This window comes from Eleginops maclovinus, chromosome 1 (genome assembly GCF_036324505.1).
Source record: "Eleginops maclovinus isolate JMC-PN-2008 ecotype Puerto Natales chromosome 1, JC_Emac_rtc_rv5, whole genome shotgun sequence".
Taxonomy (NCBI): Eukaryota; Metazoa; Chordata; class Actinopteri; order Perciformes; family Eleginopidae; genus Eleginops; species Eleginops maclovinus.
The window spans coordinates 12,441,928-12,460,652 of record NC_086349.1 but is presented as its reverse complement, the minus strand read 5'-3'; the positions used below and the strand labels follow the sequence as shown (position 1 = coordinate 12,460,652).

Here is an 18,725-nt window from a genome sequence, read left to right as displayed (position 1 = left end):
GGTCCTCTGAGAGAAGATGACTCCCTACCCTTTCAGTGGAGCTGAGACACATTAAAAATCATTGAGTTGGAGCTGGGTGTAAATGGGCGTGCATTGTTTGTGGAAGGCAGGATGGAGGGATGGAGGAAAAAGGGGAGAGATACTGCAGAGAAAGAGAGGGAGAGACACGCCTAAACTTCCTCTACACCCATTTTTTAATGCTCACTGAGAAGCCCCGCTGTGCAGGCTTTGTCCCACTCATTGTCACAGGCTTACAGAGCCTCTTTGCCAAGTGAGAGGCTTTGGCGACATATGTCACTTCAGTGAGTCTCCTGTCGCTCCTTTAGCCGCTTGAGTGGAGGGGCGGGCAGGGAGGCGTGCCTGTGCACCATGAGAGGAACAACGTGAGGTTAAGGAGGAAGGACATGTCAGATATGTTGGTTCAGAGAGAGTTGCTGGAATGATCTCTTGATGGTCCTGTCCATTAAAATGTTTCCTATGGACTTGTAGTTCAGCTGCACTCTGCTAGAGGTGGACTTACGATGTAGAATGACTCAGAAACCAGTAAGTAGTCCTGTTATTATGTCCCTTCAAGTGTTCTGCTGTTGTTGCTCTGTGTTCTGATTGTATATATATTTTGATAGTAGTTAGGTATGATAATAACAATTTCTGCTTTACTTTACAGTCTTTACTTTGCAACGATATATGTCATAGTCCGTAGGGGTGTGTGTTTGTGAGCCAGATTGAACTAAATTTGAGTTCAAAGAAAGGGAGGGGGTCATTGTATTCAGTGTGTGTTGGCAAGGATTAGTCATGTAGTAGTCACACTCCTAGTGCCCACTGAGCCAACTATTGGCTTAGGAAACACAATCCCTGCAGATCTGTGGCTATGATCTGCCATGTGTTCAAGTAATAGATGTCTCGACTTCCCAAACAAATGCTTTGTGATCTGTTTACATAGTGACTCCACCCCATTTTACACTCCAAGGATTTTGCCTTTTAAACGGACTCTGTCAGCTTTGTTAAACTTATGATATAAGTGGCAGGTTTTCAGATCTACACGTGCATGTAGAATGTAGTCTAATCTGTTCAACCCACAAAGATGCTTGCCTGGCATTAGATGTGCTGTGCTTGAATATAAGTTGACTGGTTGTTGTATGATTAGCACAAATGTGGATAAAAGGTCCCACTTCTCATTTGGACTGTCTACCTCCTGTACTCTGCATGTTCTGCTGGGCTTATGTAATTTGCTGTCTGTGATTTTGTGCAGGCATGCTCATGTGTGGGCCTGTGTGTGTAAATGATAGCACACAATAGCACCAGACAGAGAATGACAGAGGCATACAGCTTTATTACAACATGATAATGCATGTTTACCCCACTGTGACAAACGTCTAGCTAGCTTTGTTTACCATTCAACCCGATGGAGGATAATCACAAAAAGGTCCTTATTGCAAGTAATACTCATCCACAATCTCTCAATTTGTTTAATTGATTCTAAATTCAAGCAGCTTAATCCTGCATCTAGTCCACAACAATTACCAAATTAGACTTGCTCACTAAGAAGGGGCCATGCATGCAGCTTTGCGTCCTTAGAAGAACCCTGAGTAGCACTCACTGTTTTGCAGCGTACTGTATGACTGCCGGGGCTCCCTGCTTTCATTCAGCTGATAGCAGGATTAGCTGGAGGGTGAACCCATTTGGCATTGCCAGTGCTGCCGTCACAGTCTCAGCACTGAGAGAACTAAGCCGTGAAATACTAACTGGCTTAGACCAATTTATAGTCTGCCATCTTGGATCTAGCCATCGTAGCAGACTACAGCTTTGTGCCAGGCGGGTTTACTGTAAGCATGCTATGCCATGTCACCAGCCAGGCTTTAGAGTTCAAAGGGTAATCTCCAGGCAAGTGTTGTGCTGCGTTGTGCTACGACATCACAACAATGATGAACAGCTAATGCTGAATAGCTAATATATTTAGAATACATTAAACACATTTTCTTTAAATGGGCCTTATCATAATAAGGATATGCTGAAATATGATAACTCTGAAAAGTCAAATATAAGGATTTAAAATATAATGTAGTTCATTGCTCTCTATTACCTTCTTCTTCTGTCTGAATGTTAAGTCTTGCAATCCATTTATAAATAATCAAAGTAGCCTACATTTCCTTGAAAATCATTATAAAGAACATTATTTTCGATAGAAAATAGAAGAGGAATCTTTCACGTATTTTAAAAGGGATAGTTATTGAGTAACATTTAGTTTTTGTATTTGCATTGTGGTTTTCTATACTATCATTTGGCAGCCACATTATACATTTTAAATTAAACAATGCTAACCTAAAGGAAAACTTTGACATTTTAAACCAGATTTCTATCATTTCAATGTTGGTGGTATGTGCAACTGAACCATTTTCAGCTTCCCTCAATGTTACTGCGGGTGTTAGCTCCACTCACTGATAGGCAAAGTTTCCCAATAAGTGTGTTTGTTCGCAGCTAATTTAGAACAAATCAACTCCCCCTCTGTGGTGTTCATTAAGTGCTGTATCTCTGTGAATAGAACATATGCTTGTGATCAAACTGTTGTTGTTTTTCTCCTACTTGAATCAGTAGACCAATTGCTTTTTTTTTTAACTCTTACTCTGGCTCTTTCAGGTCCTCTTCCATGTGCCTTACAAATCCCAATTGACGCTAGTTGATCCATATCAACACGTTCTCCTGATCTTTGCTGTCTCCATCAACCAGTGGAGGGTGATGAGGTTGGTGGGGAGCCTGCAGCTTGTTCTGCTTTTGGCCTTCACATCCACAGCCACAAGCCTTAACATCCCTCTGGAAGGTAGGAGTATCATGATACCAATCTTTATTATCTTACTCATAAATCAAACTTATTGCTAAATATTTAATCTTCAATTTGATCTTTCTGTTTTGACATTTTTCAAAAGGGTGTTTTTTTTTGTAGCTGTCCATCACGCTTCAGTAAATGTTAGCTGCTTTTTAAAATGATGACTAACAAATAACAACTTAGAGTAAATTGTTTAATTCACGAGTGTTGCAGCAGAGGTTTCTTTGCTTAGGTCTACAAATGCTTTGCAAATACTGGTATGGTGTTCAGTGTCTATTTAAGGCTCCTTATTTTTCCAGAGTTTAGCGTGGTTTGCATACAACTTTACCACGTTCTCAGCTTTATCTGATATAGGGCCATAGTAAAGAATAAGAAACAACAGAAGATATGTGTGTTCTTAATCCCCAATGTTAACATTCAACATTTGTTTTTTTTACTTTTATAGTGGAGCAGCCACCAACCATAATTAATAGCACATCTGGTCCCATTATTGCACTTCCTTTTGATAAGGCCATTACCATCCAGTGTGAAGCCAAGGGCAACCCACCACCAGAGTAAGTGACATCCACATGATCTCTGTCATAATTAAGAAACTGACTGATTAAAGATGAACAGTGAGAAAATACCATAGCTTTCCACTTTGTCACATATGCTTCTCTTTATCAGTGATAGACAGTGATGGGCAAGTTACTTCCAAAATGTAATACAGTACATATTACTTATTACTGTCTTTTTAAAGTAATAAGTTACATTACATTATTACTGTCTCTGAAATGTAATGCGTTACACTACTTTTGCGTTACTTTTAGTTACTTTCACCAAAAATAACTGCAAAAGTAGGGCTTTAAATGCTAAAATGTAGTTTATTGCAGCTCATTCATTAAAGCTCTCTATGGCAGTATGCTGAAATTAAACTCATGCTCCGTTTAAGTGGGCTGAATAATATGTGATGCCGGTAACATGACGTCTCTGTGTGTTATTAATAACATGTCAGTGGAGCCTCTGCACAGCCCTGTAACCTGCCGTATATGAACGAGTCTCTATGGCAACGTTAGCTCACGTTGTCATTGTTAACAGGGATTTGGCTGACAAGCTTTCTAAAATCCGGCGATTCCACAGAGGACGCAGATCTTCAACACTCTGCCACGAGTCTCTGAACCTCTTGGGGTTCAACCAGCAGACGGAGAGAAAGTGACCTTCTGGTGCTTTGGCCTGAGCGCACTCCTGTCTTTTTCTTTTCTTTTATCCGAGCCTTCAACTCTCCATTGCGAGCAAGCAGCTCTCAATCGCGAATCTGTTTCTGCAGCCCTCTTAACCAATAGTAAACAGGCTTACTGAGTTACTCTTCTACTGGCACAATTGTTCCTCTGGTGTCGGAATGTCTCGCGATGTTTGTGAATTCTTAGAAACAAAACACCACATCATGTCGGGTTAAAATGTGTTGTAACTGCGTTACTGAGAGTTGTAACGGGTATTATATTACCCACATTTCAGAAGTAATGCGTTATATTACTGTGTTACAGCAAAAAGTAATACATTACTGTAACTCCATTACTTTTGTAACGCGTTACACCCAACACTGGTGTTTGATACTGTCTCTTTTGCTCCAACAGTTACAGATGGATAAAAGATGGCAAAGACTTCATCCCTCCCCACGCCACGACAAACAATCATCAGCACACAGCTGGTAGCTTTGCGCTTCACAACAAGCAACTTGTTGAGTTTCGTGGTAAATACCAATGCTTTGCTTCTAACAAGTTGGGAACTGCCATGACGGAGGAGATTGAACTAAGAGTTCCCAGTGAGTAACCTTTACACAACAAGCTAATAAATTACCTTAAATGGCTGACTAATGCTGTTCACAGTCACAAATGAGTTTTTGCTTTTTGTTTAATCACTTTTTTGTTGTTGTAATTAGATGCCCCCAAGTTTCCAAAGGAGGTCAATTTCCCCCATGTTGTTAAGGAGGGAGAACCAATCACCCTGGAGTGTAACCCTCCTGAAGGCGTAGCCCCACGTCAGATCTACTGGATGTCTATTGGTAAGCAAAGAAGCAGCTGTTGTTACTTGTTATTTTTATGGTGGATATATCTGGTGATTGATTGACAGTTTTGGACGGGTGACTTTCAAAATGTATAACATATCATTAGTTACAATATTACTGTATGTGTAGAGTAATGTGTTACTACTCTTTTACACTTTTGCATCACTTTCAAATTGACAGCTAAAGTACAACTAGGCACTACAATATAAAATAGGATATTAATGCTCATAGCTGGTAATCAAAGCAAAGAAGCTCAAGAAAAATGCAATTATCAACAAATCCCTGGTAATGTATAGCCTCAGCATGTGAGTCCATATGTCATTCTCTGCCGTACTGTGAGGAAGAGCTACATGTGGGTTTTCTTAACAATGTATTATAATACTACCACTCTGCAGGCCATTGCATGATAGACTATCTCGCTAGTCCACTTAGAATGATCTATTTGGGCTACTGTTGTTTTGTTCAAAACTTTTTTTTCTCACCATTAACACCATGAAAATGGTTCTCCTTTTGCTTTTTAAGGATGAGCCAGCTTGTGTCTGCTTTATCTGAAATCCGTAATGCAAAGAGGATGTGGTTGACAAAATCCAATCAAACAAAACAATATGCATATAGTGGATATCATCTGCTCATACACGAGCCTTAATGTTACATGTTAGCCGATTCCAGGCTCATTCATTCATTCACATGCAGTTTTTAACAATTTGTAATGAGATTAACCTTTAGGTTTTTCTTGTGGCGAACTTGCGGAAGTGGAACAGTGTACTTAATTTTCGGGGTTGACATAGTTAACGTAATAATATAACCAACGTCCTGTTAGTTTAGTATTATATTTCTCAGTTACAGCTAAAACAAATATATACTATAGTAACATGTTACCCCCAAACAAACTATAACAGACGAAAAAAAGGGTCAAATAAAGACTCCTGAAGCCCCTGGGTCACTGTCAGTTGTGCTTCACCTTTTTTTGTTGATGGTGCAGAAGTGGTATAGTATGGATATCATGGAGGTCTGTCTGCATAAATTTTACTTAAAGTTTCGTACAGATAAAAACAAATAGCTGGCACTGAGTTTGGATAAGCCACGTGGTTGTCCTGAGTCTCCACCGGCCATCAGTGAAGTTAGGAGTGACAATAAGAAGGAAGAGACACTCGAGGCCCACAAAGTTTCTTCACACTAGTACCAAAGACAGTGATTTAAAAAAGTCACCTCAGTTCAGTCTGAAGTGTTTTGTCAATAGTTTTCTGTCCAATCCCTTGAGAGCCCTTACAACAAATCTGACTGGTGTCTCAAAGAAAAACAGAGTTTTTCAGGTGCTTTAGAGGATAGGGCCTAGAGGCATGGAGCAGAGTCAGTGAATACACTGGTGCACAATTCTTGTTTAAAAACGTTATTTTTTAAATCTTTTAACTCTATCGACACTATCCACAGTCCTGCATGATTGAATGCATTAGAAAAAACAAGTCTTTTTTTTATGAACATTGACTAAACAACCAATGACTTAAGGCTGTATTTCACGTAAATATAGCTGTGTTTAGTACTGTGAATATGCTGAGCGTCACTGACCCGTGACTTGAATAATGGATCTGTGGAAACCAAATATGCTGTCACAGTGCACTTACAGTACCAATTCAGCGGCTCTACACAAGGAAAAAACTTCAGGGCATTTCCATTAACGTTCCATTAATGAGGGTACAATGATGCAATTTACTATCATGTGACTAAGTCTCAATATGAAGCTATGGTTAAAATCATGCACACTTGGATGAATCATGGATAGCTCTGGTTCACCTGATGGATATATTTGAGAAGTTCTGTCCAATTAATATTTTTCATCAGCTGAAAAGTGATTGTTAGCACATCACTTATACTTACGTATACATTTTCTGTTTTTCAGGTCTCGAGCACATTGAGCAGGATGAGAGGGTTTCTGTGGGCAATGACGGCAACCTGTACTTCGCTAATGCCTTACTGAAAGACAGTCGTCAGGACTACTGTTGCTTTGCCTCCTTCTCCAAAATACGCACCATCGTCCAGAAAACCGCTATGACTGTCGTTGTCAATAGCTGTAGGTTTACAAAATCATTTGTGTGGTGTTATCGCAATACAGCGAGCAATACTTCTGCAATATTTAACTTGTGAATCTTCACATCATGGACAGATCCCTGAGATCTTCACTCATTAGCAGGGCTTGTCTCGTCATGTTTATGCTCAAGGATAATCTGTTATGACTGCTGAATTCAGCGATCGGTGAAAACAAATGTTCACTACACATATCATTCTCAAGATGTTTCGTTTTTGTTCCAGTGAAACCTGGCAATGAATCTGCTGACAGCGGGGAAGCTAGTGAGTGATATTCACACATCAAAGCCTTCACAGTAAAACACATTCCATATCATGTGAACACGCAGCATTGCAGGGTTGATTTGCATGTTGCAAAAAATCAGCAGATAACACATTGAGTCCAGACCTGTGTGTAGTTAACTGTATTATTTAAACTTTGGTTAAAAAAGTAGGAATTACTGAAGGAGACTGTTCTCTATGTTTAAAGCAGCTGAACCCCCCCCTGTGAGGATACCCGGCCTGCTGCTGCCCTCTGGTGTTCAGACCGAGAAGGTGCTGCTGAGGGGAGAGAACCTGAAGCTGGAGTGTATACCTCATGGATAGTACGTATATGTTCAATATCATCACTGCATATGATATATGAACCATAATACTGATTACATTAGTAAACAATTCAAGTGTATTATTCACATAAAACTATTTATGTACAATATTTAATATTTTGAGCGATAACCAAATAATTCAAAGCCCTTTAATCATGTTTGATAATATTATACGACATTTAATTACCATTAAAACATAGTATCAATATATCTAAATGAAGTTTATACAGACTTTGCAAGTATTTATTAACTAATTACGAATGCAATATAATCACCAACTTGATAGCCATCTGAACAGTGTTTATAGTCATTTTACAAACCAATTATTAGCCAAAAATATAATGTTTCATTCATCTGATCCATTTATCTATACGTTTATATATATCTATATCTATAGATATAATGTTTACAAATCATTCAGTAATTATTAACAATTACCTAAGTATATAAAAGTGTCATTATGTGTGCATCAATAAACTGTTAAATTATAATATTTATAATAATCTGCAAACATTATTAATGAATAAAATCACTATGGACTATAGTAACTCAACCATCAAATACCATTTGGTTGTAAAATGTTTATTTATCATCCTATTCATCTGCTATTGTGGCTATTGACATGTTTTTCCATGTCGTAGTCCGACCCCGAAGGTAACATGGATGAAAATGGGAGACAAGCTGCCTCAACGGACAAAAATGAACAAACATGGAAAGCTGTTGTCCATTTCTGCTGTAGATGAGAGTGATGCTGGGAAATACATGTGTAAAGTCCAGAACTCTGCAGGAGAGGTTGTCCACTACTTTGATGTAATAGTGGAAGGTAAGAGCTAATTATGTATGTATTTGATGGTTCATTTGTTTTTGCTTGGAAGAGAAAGCTGTTTTCAGTTTTAAAACTCAACACGTGTCTTGTGAACGTCTCCCAGAGCCTCCAAAGTGGCTGTCAGAGCCTCCTCAGAGCCAGCTGACCGTGATTGGGACTGATGTTCACATCAAGTGCTCTGTCACTGGAAAACCACCGCCAGACATTACATGGAGGAGGAATGGGAGAATATTCAAAGGTGAGTGGAAGTGATTCTAGCTAACTGTAGTTTTATGCATATTATGCCACTGGGCAGGAGGGCAATGCAGCAAGCGGCTACGTATACAAAACTTTAACCACCAAAATCATATTGTTCCATACTGTTAATGGTTAGTATGCTTTTAGGTATTTCATCTATTTTTACGTTTGTTTTTCTTTGTTGCACATACGTTTTAGTTTATAGTTATCACTTAATTTCCACTGAAATGTAACTGTGCTGTGTGAAGGTAATCTTTTTGTAAGACTGTAAAGTGTCCTGCCTCAGTTCACGTCTTTCTCTCTTAATGTAAGGTGTTTGTGTAAGAAGAACTGTCGGCGAATATAAATATTTCTGGAGAATAAGAGCAAGGTGTAAAATTTAATATACTGAGAATGTTTGTCGTGTTGATCTTAAAAACATTGTTGATTGTATAGCAAAACCTACAATAAGGTAGTCCTTGTTATAGAGTTTGATGTTCTTTATTTATGCCTGTTTGTTGCTGTCAGATGACCCAGTGAGTAACAGGAGAGTGCTCGATGACACTGTGGTGCTTCACAACGCCAAAACAGAGGACAGCGCAGTCTACCAGTGTGAGGCCTCGAACAGTCACGGCAGTGTTCTGGCCAACATTAACATCATGGTCATGAGTGAGTATTACAGTAAAACTTAAACCTCACACAGCCAGCGAGGACATATGTATTATCTTACAAAAAAAAAAAAAAAAAGATTCAACTTTATTGTCATTGCACAGAGTACAAGTACTAGGACAACTAAATGCGGTCTCTGCATTTGACCCATCCTAGTGTTAGGAGCAGTGGGCTGCCATTATGTACGGCGCCCGGGGAGCAGTGTAGGTAACCAGTGTCTTGCTCAGGGACACCACGGTGGCACTTGGTCTTTCGGGGACTTGAACTGGTGACCTTCCAGTTCCCAGGCCAAGCCCCTATGGACTTTGCCACCACCGTCCTTACAAACGAGTTCCTTCAAATTTCGAGTTTGTTTTTATTCTCTCTAGAAACATTGTTTTATTTGATCACAAAAAGTACCATTGCACATTATCATAATCCTGCATTCCATCCTTACAGCTGAATTTGACATAGCCACGGCCACTCAACATAACTCAAGTCTCGAGAAAAGAAAACGCTACCCACTGCTCTTTCTCCCCTTCACCTTTTTTTGATAACACTTAAGTTTCAATTCTTCTCAACGAAACCGGCATTTATAGGGAAGGTGCAAATATCTTTTTTGAAAGGAAAAAAAACCCTCGACATAACTGAAAATGTCAAAAGAATTCTAAGCGCTTGGGCCTCTATAAGAGATCATTTATCTTTCAAGTATTACAAAAGGTGGGATGCCTGTGTCTGCGTCTGAATTATATCTGTGTTTTCACTTATCTGCTCTCTTACTTTCTTGGGGAAAAAAATCACTCATGGGCAATAACTTGACATTTGAGCTGCTTATATCTCCTCCTTACCTTAGATATGGCTCCTTGGATACTGACAAGAGACTACCAAGAGTACGCTGTAGTAGTGGGAGGGGACATCCTCCTGAACTGCAGTGTTTTCAGCTCTCCGCCATCCAAAATCTCCTGGTAGGTAATCACCCAGAAGAACAGGTATATTAATTTGTCATTTTTAAACATATAGTGTTAAAAGAAAACCTTTTTTCAGTGTGAGATGTTTTTTTCAGGGGACAGTTCGTACCACTGTATCAGCCAGTTTAAAATGAGTTGATCAAGAGTAAACCAGAACACATACTCACTGGAGTGAATCACGCTAGCAATGACACAATGCTTCAGGTGTTGGTATGACATAGATGTGAAATTTATATTTGTTTAATGAGATAATCCTCCTTGCCTCGAAATTGAGCTAATTACGACTTAGAAATATCACTGTAGCTCTGCACACAGATCCACAAAGGCAAAATAGGATCTCAGAGGGTCCATACCACTTGACAAGAACCTTTTATGTTTTAGAAAATATTCAATTTCAATTCATTGTTATCAAAAGCAACAAGTAAATTATAGCAAAAGAACAAGGGAGAATAATATACCTAAAATGATATGATATATTCTGTATGGAAAATAATTCTCACCTAAATGACAATTGAAAAAAGAAAATGATTTACTTGGCTCAAATATGACCTTAACCCAAACACCTGGAGTGGTTGCACCTTAATTGCCTAAAACGTTCTCTCCTAGGTCCAGAGATGACACACCGGAAACCATTGATGGGATACGTTTTTTCCCTCTAAGCGAATCTTTGCAAATCATCAGTGCATACAAAAACGACAGTGGGAGATACGTGTGTGTTGCCTCTAACAGCGAGGGCAAGTCTGCTATCACTGCTGTGCTGGATGTGAAAGGTATCTCAGCAACACGATTGGAGCTTTCTTTAGGCAGGAGAAAAACTAGTCACTACATACTGTACAATTATTCAATATTCAGATATTCACCCAAATGAAAAAAGGAGTTGCATTTCCAAACCACACTATAAATACAATTTGAGATCTGTTGTTTCGAACCTGCTCTGCTGTGATGAATAAACTGGTTACTAGGTGGTCTGTAAGGTCTGTTGAAACAAGCTTGTGCTAAAAAGCCAATACATATCTTAGCATGCAGACCAAAAATTCATCTTTTATTGATTGATAGTATAGGGAGATGCTGCATGAATAAAAATGTGGTGGAACATATTTGTAAATCTATTTTTCATGGACATTTCATGAACGAAAATCACCATGAAATATATTGAGCAAAATTAGTACATTTCCATCCAGGAGGCAGTTACTGAGGGACACATTAATAAACTAAATAGATTGGCTGAAATTCAAATACATGCATCTCATTTGCAGCATGCAGGAATTATACGCAATGATTCTCTCTGGCTGCACCCTATCTTATCTTTTTGATGTGTTTTGTTCATGGGATTTTTTCTTATCTTTAGACCCTACACAAATAGTATATCCACCTCAGGATATGCAGGTCATCACTGGCACCACAACCCAGCTGATGTGCCAGGTAGAGTATGATAAAAGCCTGCAGAGCACCTTTGAGGTGGTATGGAGGAAGGACGGAGCGGAGATCACACCTATCTCTGAGGAAACTTCAAGGTAGGCTCCTTTGGTTTGATAGGGTTTCCATTAGTTCTTTCTACTTTGTTCAGTATTTTTTTTATATCTTTGCTAATGCTAAGAAGAAAAAATGCATAAAAGGTCCCACACGCGTTGTGCTTATCCTACTCAGTCGATGAACAAAGACAGGGGATTTTGCATTTCTTTGTCTACTTAATAAATTGCCTGATTAGCTCTGCCAAGTCTTTGCTGGCCTGCTTATTATGGAGGTTATCTAATAAAAACCAAAACATGTTTAGAAACAGTTACAGGAAAGTTGGAAAGGCTATAGCAGTAACTATTGCATTTTAAACAACCAGGAACACATAATATATAATTGTCTATCAATCTGTTCCTTTTGATCGAGATTAAGATTTTCCTATTTTTCTCCATTATTAACTTAGATGTTTCCGGAGGTGCTAGATGCTTTCTGACATTCCTAACAAATGGGTTTTTATGTTCAGATACTTTGTGGACGATGGCATGCTGCAGATCATGAGTGTGAACCTGAGCGATCAGGGAGCATACACGTGCATTGCCAGAACCAGCCTAGATGAGGACAATGCCACTGCACTGCTCACCGTGCTGGGTAAGATGGTTTTGTAAATAATATAGTATGGAATATCATACATTATTGACTAGACATTCCTTGAAAGGGTTCAGAATATAGACAGCGTTATAAATATTTGAAAACAGTGGGTTGCATTGTGGTTTTGATGTCATTATGATGTTTTAGCGCTCGACATGTTTCAGATTTTAAATAGACTTTTCATCCTGTTTTATTTGTTTTGTTTTGCAGATGTTCCAGATGCTCCAAAAATTCTAGGGATCTCAGAACTTCAAAGTCAGAGAAATATTAGCCTGTCTTGGATACCTGGGAGTGATCACAACAGCTCTGTGATAGGTAAACGTTAATGTAGAAGAAGTAGAACAGATGATGTCAGAAAATAGGTGTCAGTGGTGCTAATTAATTCAACAGAAAAAAAACATTTTATCAATTTAGTTTACTGCCCACATAACAATCTAATTATGTTGTAATTATGGTGCAATTTCAGAATAATTAGAAGTTCTAATAGAAATAAATAAAATAGAGTTTAACTTTTGTCCATGGGAAGTTTTTCTGCAGTTACTGTAGAAAACAACATAATAGGATATTAGCACATGAAGGATTTACAAGCAGACACCCAAGGATACAGAAGTTTTCAGATATTTTACTTAAGTAGCAATAGTACAATGTAAAAATACATGTCTGTTACAAGTATTCAAATTCTGCCTTAAATTTGTATTTAAGTAAAAGATCAATAGGGCTTAAAAATTCATCTAAATTACTAAAAGCAAAAGTACTTATAACGCATCATTCTGAATCAGAAATATGATAAGATACATTCATGTGTTCATTACTTAAATTGTAAGGATGGGATTTTAACTACTTTATATTCAGCTGATTAGCTTAATCCATAAGATTTTCTTAGAGTATACTTTGTTTTATGAGTCTGAATCTGAAAAATAGTTACTAAAGCTTTAAAATAAATGCAGTGTAGTCAAAGTACAATATAAAATAAAATATATAACAATAGAAATAATTAAGGTGGAAACAAGTAGCCTGTACAAGTACAGTACTTGAATACTGTTATTGTACTTAGTTACGTTCCGCCCCTGCACACCTACTGGCACTTTCAGCTAATGTTGTTCAGTGAGTGCTGTATGGATGAAGAATCCCTAACACAGAAATAAGTTGAACTGTAACACCTTAAGTGCTCAGGCTAGTGTTGAACCCTCCATTAGAAATGTTATTTGATACAAGTTCAAATCCAGATACTGCGCATTGTCATGTTTTCTCTGAGAGTGAACAGATCCCCTTGCATTGATCACTGTGGAGTGCTAACTAAAGTTATTTCACAAGGCTGCAAGAGGCTGTGAAGTGTTGAGGAACCTGGCACAGAAGCTTGTGTCTCATTTACGCTTCAAAAAGGGTCTCATTTATTTTCGGTAACTCGTGATGAAAAGATTTATTTCCACTGATAAGTGTGTTCTTGAAGTGTGTATGTGCTTTGATAAGTGTTATCTGTGATCAGAAATCAGAATAGACACGCCTGAAGAAGATCCTTTGTTATGTGCTGTTTTGTGTTTAATTAAACATCTTAGAGTAGCACACATGAGTTGTGTGGCCAGATCTTCTCCAAACAATATCCGTGGATCAGTTTGGCTCAGCACCAAGTGGCACTGTGTGAAGAAATATAAATATGACGAATTTGCCTTGGAAATTGCCAAAAGGCTTTGCCTGAAATCACTCGCTTGTTTACTCATTTAGTTTCCCCCTCATAATGAACATTCAGTAACAAGTTGTTAACAGTGATTTTCAACACTTGTGAATCATTGTCATTTTTGACACGTCTATTGGCAGAATGAATCTACACATTAGACCTTAAGAGCAATTACATTACATTTTTTGACAAAGAGTGAATAAGTCTATTAGTTGGAAGAAAAAAAAATATTGAACTTTATAAAAAATGTCTAATGTTAAATTAAAGATGAGAAAGGATTGGAGAGGACTACTGAAAATACACTAGGTTGCCTACTTATGCTATGGCGGATGTAAATGAGGTTGCTCTTAATGTTGCCACAGCAATGAATTGTGGGAAAATATAGAGAACTTAACAGCTCTGTTCATGACGCCAGTTAGATACTTCATGGTCATTTTACTTGTTTAAAAATGTCCCTATAAAAAGAAAACACTTTTTACGGCAGCCTTAATGAATGTTAACCTGCAAATATCTCTTTCCTTTGGCCCTTTGGGGTCAATGAAACACTGATATTTCATCACTTTCAAGTTCAGTTGGAAAAATGTGCCTACCAACAACCCTAGCTTTGTAATAACTGCACTGATATGAGTAAACTCTAAGAAAATGTTTGATGAGAATGTTCAATTGTTCCTTTGTTTATTTAGTGAAAGTGTGGGACATGAACTGTTCACAATATTGTATAGTGGAATGTGAAGTAAGTGAAACAAATCAAAGGAGTGTAAAGCATGCTTTCTCAGCAGCAGTGATGATCTGTTGTGCAGTGACTGATCATTTGTATTTGTTCTCTCCTCCGTGATCACAGAGTTTATAGTGGAGTACGAGAGAGCCAATGGGAGCCTGGAAGGTGGCGGGAGCTACAGAAAGTCCCCGGTAACCAGGCAACAGTGGACCTGGCACTATATGGTAACCTTAACTACCAGTTCAGAGTGTATGCTGTTAATGCTGTTGGACCTGGACCCCCCAGTGAGCCCACTGACAGATACAAAACACCCCCTGCTGGTGAGACTTGCTCCCTTTTAATTATCATGTTCTGCTTTGGGTCTCTGTTGATTGTGAAAGAATGCAAAGTTTTAAAAATCTGAGAAAAGTGCAGAGAGTTGCTGAGTGGAGAGGCCAACATTATTTCACAGGACTTTTTCTAGCAGTGGGGGATATGGATATGTGTGGGTTTCAGAAGCCCTTAAAATCGCCAATTATTAGCTCCAGCACACAATGCTGCTCTCATTTGAATTTGCTTGTGTATAAATTACCAAACATTCTGTTTTAGCTGAATAATATTGGTGGATATTTGCATTATGGCAGGAAATTTAAATAGTCAAAATAGTTGGATGCACTCAATCATGCTATTTTTCTATACATCTATTATTATATGATTTTACATTTCTGTCCAAAGTTCCTGATAAAAACCCAGAAAACATCAAAATTCAAGGCCATTCTCCTCATCAGATGGACATTAGCTGGGAGGTAAGCGAGATATTATGGTTCTATAAAAATGTACAACGGATATTATTGTAGGTTGGATGCATTACGGTAGATTTCTAAGACATCAACATTCTTTCCTCTTGTAGCCGCTCTTGCCAATTGAACACAATGGCCCAGGCCTCGAGTACAGGGTGCGCTACAGAAAACAGGGGGTGGGAGATGAATGGAAGTTGCATATGGTCAACAGACACTCCTTTGTTGTGAGGAACACGTCCACGTTTGTCCCCTACGAGATTGAAATTCAGAGCAGGAACAGCCATGGCTGGGGACCAGACCCTAAAATCGCTACTGGTTACTCTGGAGAAGATGGTGAGTTACAAACTTGAGACTTCCTCCGACGTATGTACTGTCATTATTATATCTCAATTTATGTGTATATGCTACTCACTTCACTTGTATTGGTTCATTAAAACATACCCTGAGGCTAAACTAGCACTTGTACAGTAGCTGTTGTTTTGCTGTTGACTTACTTTGAACTTTTTCTGTTATCAAAACCCACCCTTTCTTCAGTTGTCTTTTGGCATTGTCTGCGGGAAAATGTGTCAGGTTAAGTTCTTTCTTTTTCTCATGGTTTTTAACCCCGTGCAGGTGTGCAGTAGTTACTTTTCCTCCCCTCTGCTAAGAAAAAAACCCCTTCTGTTCTAAATCCAGCAGGTGGCAGATAACCTTTGTAGAGCAGAGGGGTGTCAAATTTCCACTTCTGTCTCAGAAGCTGCGGGAGATTTGACAGATCACAACACACTTTTCGCTTAAGGCCTATTGAAGCACAAGGGCTGCTTCCCTCTCTCTACAGTGCTTGTCTCCTTTCCTACTCCCAGCTCAGTAAATTGTAGAGCAGAAATATAGAGACTGTTTTAATTTCATGTTTGATGAATGAAGATAATGAAGAAAATGACAAAGTTAATTATTTTGTTGTTTAACCCTGTGTATGTCTTTTTTCAGTTTATTTTCTTTCTTTATAGCTTTAAATGGTATTGTTAAAGAGTTGCTTCAAAGGCATCCTGCTGTTTGCAGTCCGCCTCTATTCCTGACCTTCCTCTTTCTGTTCTCCAGTCCCGACTGCAGCACCACGGGATATAGCGGTGGAGGTGATCAACACCACTGTTTTGAGAGTTAGCTGGACCCCCGCTCCCACTGAAACAGTGAGAGGTCATCTAGGGGGCTACCATGTAAGTTTTGTTATGGTCCTGAAACCTGATTTCTGTCATGAACTGCAGAATTTCAATAGCAGCAGAGAAACTATGAAAATCAATCATTTCTAAACTGAAAGGCTTTATATTAAATATCGTTATCACTTGGGTTGTATGAGATAAGCCTTATAAAATTAGGAAATATTGTTTCCATATTCATTTTGCTGCACCGCTTCTAAAAATATAAATAACAAAATGATATCTGTGGCTCGAGTGCAGTGAACACAAACACATCGAGCAGTGCATAGAAAAAAGAAGTTTATATAACTTTGCTGATAATCATTGGTGGCACCCCAGTCATAATTTTGATATAATGAAACTCAAATCATGACATACAGTACATGTTATTTGCATTCTGAGCAGGGGAGAGAGATCTGCAACTGGTCCCTCGAGAGACGCATGTGGAGACACTTTGTAATATGTGACCTGACGTACTTAAAGCTGTCCGCTTGTGATCGCATATCAATGCCAGGTCTGAACAGAGCCATGCTGTAGACACAAGGGGTTTATTAGTGTCAAATCAAGTAGAGTATATAACCTGGATTACCTGGTGCAAATAGAATTTTTTTGTATGTCTCGTTATAAAATATATTTCTGACGTTTAACCCTTTTCCCTTTCCTCTGGTGTACCACAACAACCAAAGATAAAAAATACTAGACGCCACTCACTTTCACTGTTTTCTTTTGCTTTTTGAACAGTGGATGATTGACAGACAAAACAGTTCATCATGTGATTTCACAACAGTGAATGCTTTTCGTTTGTAGGTGCTACACCCCGAAAATCTCAGACACAGCCCCGAACTAAGTGGGCTTTCGATAGTAGTGTAACTAAGTAATGCTGATTTTATAGTAACACATTACTTTGCTTGTAAAGCATAAAACTCAAAAGTCAGTTAAATTAAACAAATATCATTATGGCAATGACCAGAAATGGAAAACATTCATTTCTAAACTTCTAATATTTTGTTAGGTTCCCCAACCTGATTTGTTTTAAATGTCTGTATTCAAGAGTCCACTAACAGCACTTCTTTTGGTATTTTACCCTTTTTTTGTGGAACAAATTTGTGATAAGTTAACTAAGCTGAAATACCACTGTATAACTCAATAAGAGATTTATGCTTGTTCTCACATGGGCTTATATTATTGATGTGTAATTTAATTAAATCATTTTTATATCGATTCAGTAGCGAATCACCTTGTACTTTACTGTCACCTGTGAAGGCATTACAGTGGTTAATACAGTGACAATGACAGCCCGACTATAGGAAGCAGCTACTCTGTCACACACCATCACTTGAAGAAAGCAACATCTCATTAACAGTTCATATTTGATGTCTAATATCAGATTTCTGCCTATTAAAAGGGAAACCAGGCATTAATTGCTGCTCCTCAACATTTTCTTTTTCACTGTTCTGTCATTATCGCTGTCTTTCTATTCTCTCCCTCCTCTCTGTGCTCTCTGTTAAGACACGTTTCTCATCACAATCTCCCATTGCTTCCCCCTTTACAGGTTCACTGGGTGAGGAAACGAAGTTTGCTGAATCCGAACAAGATTTTAGATGAACGCCAGTCCCTGTCTTTTCCTGGCAAGAGGACTCATGCCATCGTGCCGAGTCTTGAGCCTTTCTCCGAGTACAGACTCACTGTCAATGTTTTCAACAAAAAGGGCAATGGGCCCAACAGTGACCAGGTCACATTCAACACTCCAGAGGGAGGTGAGGTGCCACAAACACACAACATAGGGGTGCTCCTCACACAAGTATATTATAAATAAGCCAAGCTTGCAGAAAAAATACAGCATTTAAATGGTGATAGTTTAATGCAAAATATGTTTTGCATATTGTCTCTTCACCTTGATGTTTCAGCTTGAGGTTCTAGCATAAAAAATGTGCCTTTTGTCATGCTTGAATTAATATATAATAGTATGTTGCTAAAAGAAGGGCATATCTTTGTGCTCAATGTAAATTAGAGTTAAATGTTAACTTTAAAGCATGATTTGTATCTTCACAAATGTCAAAAGTTTGTGTAACACAGACACTTCAAAACC

At 38.4% G+C, this 18,725-nt stretch overlaps 1 protein-coding gene across 1 annotated transcript in view; it reads left to right on the top strand.

Moving 5' to 3' along the window:
• Positions 1-306: 306 nt before the first annotated feature.
• Positions 307-18,725, top strand: part of LOC134868837 (neural cell adhesion molecule L1-like protein) — a 33,353-nt gene continuing 14,934 nt past the window's right edge. Inside the window, 22 exon segments of the mRNA XM_063890165.1 lie at positions 307-543; positions 2,635-2,815; positions 3,267-3,375; positions 4,435-4,622; positions 4,740-4,862; positions 6,763-6,933; positions 7,173-7,211; positions 7,417-7,531; positions 8,173-8,354; positions 8,461-8,595; positions 9,102-9,242; positions 10,075-10,186; positions 10,796-10,959; positions 11,538-11,703; positions 12,168-12,292; positions 12,503-12,607; positions 14,809-14,826; positions 14,829-15,005; positions 15,400-15,470; positions 15,575-15,797; positions 16,542-16,657; positions 18,189-18,393. Coding sequence (XP_063746235.1) covers positions 529-543; positions 2,635-2,815; positions 3,267-3,375; positions 4,435-4,622; positions 4,740-4,862; positions 6,763-6,933; positions 7,173-7,211; positions 7,417-7,531; positions 8,173-8,354; positions 8,461-8,595; positions 9,102-9,242; positions 10,075-10,186; positions 10,796-10,959; positions 11,538-11,703; positions 12,168-12,292; positions 12,503-12,607; positions 14,809-14,826; positions 14,829-15,005; positions 15,400-15,470; positions 15,575-15,797; positions 16,542-16,657; positions 18,189-18,393 — 2,881 coding nt within the window. The 5' untranslated portion in view covers positions 307-528.